General features: G+C 40.4%; 1 protein-coding gene across 1 annotated transcript; it reads left to right on the top strand.

The window, feature by feature from the left end:
• The first annotated feature begins 2,038 nt into the window (after positions 1-2,038).
• On the top strand, positions 2,039-3,302 carry LOC103418280 (protein STRICTOSIDINE SYNTHASE-LIKE 5-like). The gene is made up of 4 exons (XM_070812753.1): positions 2,039-2,047; positions 2,330-2,637; positions 2,784-2,916; positions 3,021-3,302. The coding sequence occupies exons 1-4, from the start codon at positions 2,039-2,041 to the stop codon at positions 3,300-3,302; spliced, it is 732 nt and encodes a 243-aa protein (XP_070668854.1).
• The last annotated feature ends 627 nt before the right edge of the window (positions 3,303-3,929 follow it).

Raw genomic sequence — 3,929 nt, 5'->3', positions numbered from 1 at the left:
ATCGAAGAGACACTACTCTCCGAATCTCAAGAGTCAGACTCCCAGCATAATTACTTTCTCAAAAATCGAAGAGGCACTGTTCTCTGAATCTCGAGAGTCAGATCCCCGACAGGATTGCTTGTTCAAAAACCGAAGAGGCACCGCTCTCCGAACTTCGAGAGCCAGATTTCCTTGGATAAAGCTTGTCTGCAATCTTCACACGCAACATCAGCTTTCCAAATACCACAGACCACTTTTTCAAAGTGCTCTGACAAAGTTAAAACACGTGAAACTTGCAACTCCCACTACATTGCTATGACCAAGAAGGGTAAAGGAATAGCACTACTACTTGTTGTTAGGGAAACTCCTATATATGTCGACCTCCATCCTTCACAGCCAGGCAGACCTGCAAATAAAAAAAAATACTCAACTTTTCTTCACATCCGAGAAGGCACTCTCAGCAAAGTCTCTCGAAATACTCAGCTTCTTTTCCTCATGATAATACCTCTGCAAACAAGCCACACCAGAGTAAGAGTATCTCATATCATCAGGGTTAAAAGCAAGAGTATCCCATATCATGCTTTTTCCCTATCTTTTCCTTTGGCCTTGTCCTTACCTGCAAGACAAGGAGAAAAAGAGCAATCAATCAACACTTGGAATCAAGCTTCCAGTCAGGAACTGACTGCCTGGAACCCCTTGCCTGATTACTCACCTGGCATTGCTCTCAAGTACTCATCTTCAACATCTTATGCTTCCAGAGAAGATACCACATCTGCCTGAGGAACAAATAGGGCAAGTGAGAATGATACAAGGAAACATGTGAAGACAAGCGTAACAGAACACGTGCTGATACATCCACTACTTTGTCAACAGCAAAAGTATCCCATATCATCAGGGTCAAACATACTCTAGATTTGATGGACTTGTTTTGACCCTCAAATTCTTGAGTCGGCCTTATACTATGGAGGAAACCAGAAAACCCTCCAGCCCAGTTCAAGAATAAGCCTGTGGAAAGTTACTTCTTCAAAAGTAAAGGTATCTCATATCATCTTTTCTGCATTTGCTTCTCCTTATCCTTGTTGTTGTTTACGACACAATGAGAAGGAGAACAATTAACCGGAAGCCGAAGTCGAACCTCCGATCCAGGTTGCTTGCTTGGAAGTCTGATTGCTTACCTTGTCTGTTACCTCCTTCGGTAAATCTCCTAGCTCGACTACTTGGGGGACTCTTACTATAGGGTTTGTATCGCACTTGACCAAGCCCGAAACTACAAGTATGCTTCAAGTGAAATTGATACATTACCTTGTGCATCTTCATCGGTTAAAGATACCACCCCTAGATGGAGGAAAAGTACTTCTAGAGAAAATGCCACATCTACATATGAGACAGATAAGGCAAGTGAAAATGATACCACACTTCGGTACTTAGAAGTTTCGTGATTACTCAATGGCTTGGATCTTGCAAGTCCCGAACCGAGGAGTTTCCCTTACTCGGAAACTTAAGGGAGCACTGTTTGTACCATACTTGACCAATCCCGAAACTACTGAGCACCGGTCAACGTTATACCGTCAAGGACCCATAAGAGTTTCCCTCCAACCAGGAGGCCAATCACAGCGCGACACGTGTCGACATCAGAAGCCAATCATAGCGCGACACGTGTCGACATCAGAAGCCAATCATAGCGCGACACGTGTCAACATCAGAAGCCAATCACAACACAACACGTGTCAATGTTAGAATGAAACTAGAAACTCTCTTCTATAAATAGAGATCATTCTCTCACAATATTCCTAATGTCATTTGTACTAAATCATTCACTAGTACTCACTAAATGAGAGCTTGAACCTATGTACTTGTGTAAACCCTTCACAATTAATGAGAACTCTTCTACTCCGTGGACGTAGCCAATCTAGATGAAGCACGTACATCTTGTGTTTGCTTCCCTATCTCTATCCATTTACATACTTATCCACACTAGTGATCGGAGCAATCTAGCGAAGGTCACAAACTTGACACTTTCTGTTGTACCAAAGTCCTCATTGATTTTGTGCATCAACAAATGTTACAGGTTCATTTTTAAGATATTGTATGATATTGTATCCAATGAAGGCGTAGTATGTAGTGGATAAAAAGGCATTTGACAAGGTACATTATCTATAGTATAGTATAGGGTGTGCTATCCACATACTCTTTTTTACTTATTTTACATCTCTTGTCAATTTCTGTCATTTGATATTCTTCAATTCATCCGATCTGACGACCGAAAATTAGAAGAGTGTGAGAGCAGTAAAATGGGGAGTGTGAACACCCCTATAGTATTTACAAAATAACAAAATCTAGTGTATGGCAGGGCTTGCTGAATGTGACAAGTGAGGGTGAGGTAAAGGTGCTGACAAGCAAGGTTGAGGGTGTAAAATTTTCACTGACGGACGCTGTAGATGTTACAGTGGATGGAATGATTTATTTCACAGATGCTTCATACAAATACAGCTTAAAAGACCATGTTTGGGACTTTTTGGAGGGTCGGCCTCACGGAAGACTCGTGAGCTACGATTCAGCAACCAAACAGACCACAGTGATGGTGCGTGATCTGTACTTCGCTAATGGAGTGGTGGTTTCACCGGATCAGAGTCACGTAATCTACTGCGAAACTCCAATGTACGTTGTTAGTGTACAACTTTTGCATGTCATCGATTTGAGCTTGTCCAATTCATAAATTGTTGTTCGAATGCATAATGTAAACTAATAACCTGATACTAAGAACATAACATGTTAGACTGTCTTTCTATTTATACGTACTACAGGAGGAGGTGTACAAAGTATTACATACAAGGTCAGAAAAAGGGAAGCGTGGATACTTTTATTGATCATCTTCCAGGGTATCCTGATAATATAAGATATGATGGAGAAGGCCGTTACTGGATCGCATTGTCCTTGGTAATTAGTAGATTAAGATTGTTATAAACCACTTCGCATTTATGCCCTTTAAGCTTCCAACATTACCTAGGAAAGGGCTCAAAATTGATCAATTTTGAATGCAGGCGCCCTCATTGGCATGTGATTTGGCTGTTAGGTATCCTTCCATAAGAAAAGTGATGGCAATTATGGAGAAATACAAATTAAGAGCCAGTGTGGAGAAGAATGGTGGAGTTCTGGCCGTTGATTTAGAAGGAAATTTGATTGATCACTACTATGATCCAAGATTGTCGATGGTTTCAAGTGGCATCAAGATTGGTACTTACATTTACTGCGGTTCGATACTTCACCCTTACATGCCCCGCCTTAACATTCAAGAAAACCCACCAGTTACAGCCATCACATGAGGAATTTCAGCCGGGTGGGCATTTGATTGTAGCAAAATCTCAGCACTTAAATATCTCATTTTGTGACATTTGCTTGTGTTATATACATTATAGTCAATCAGTTCATTACTATCGTATTTTCTAAAGGAGAAATAATCACACATAAGATCATAAAGGCTAAAAGCGTTATTGATGCTCAACTCAGTTAATTTTGAGAGAGTTTGTATGTTTGTATTTATAGAGATGAATTACATCAAAGAGTTACAAGAACTTATTACAAATAATTATTCTATATAAATCCTCAAATATAGGAGATAATACAAGAGTATATCAGATGAAGAGTTGAAAAGGAATCACAACTCGTAGCAGCAGCATCTTTAGTGAAGGTGGAGTTGGAGTGCATGTAGGGTGATCAGGTGGGGTAGGGATAGACCCGACAGTTTCTGACACAACACGGTGACACGACACGAAAATGACACGAAAATAATGGGTTTCAGGTCAACACGATAACTAATCAGGTCCTTATCAGGTGACCCATTAAGAACCCGTTATTAACGGGTTCTTAATGGGTATACACGCAGGTAACACGTGAGAAACCCGTTTCGACCCGTTAAGAAAAAAATTATTTTGATAATTTTAAAGTTTAAT

The sequence above is a fragment of the Malus domestica genome, chromosome 15 (genome assembly GCF_042453785.1).
Source record: "Malus domestica chromosome 15, GDT2T_hap1".
Classification (NCBI taxonomy): domain Eukaryota; kingdom Viridiplantae; phylum Streptophyta; class Magnoliopsida; order Rosales; family Rosaceae; genus Malus; species Malus domestica.
This window is presented reverse-complemented; position numbering and strand designations above follow the sequence as displayed.

Coding starts and splice junctions, on each gene's coding strand:
- LOC103418280 (XM_070812753.1), top strand. Junction 2,638..2,783: donor ATCTACTGCGAAACTCCAAT/GTACGTTGTTAG, acceptor TACGTACTACAG/GAGGAGGTGTACAAAGTATT. Junction 2,917..3,020: donor ACTGGATCGCATTGTCCTTG/GTAATTAGTAGA, acceptor TTTTGAATGCAG/GCGCCCTCATTGGCATGTGA.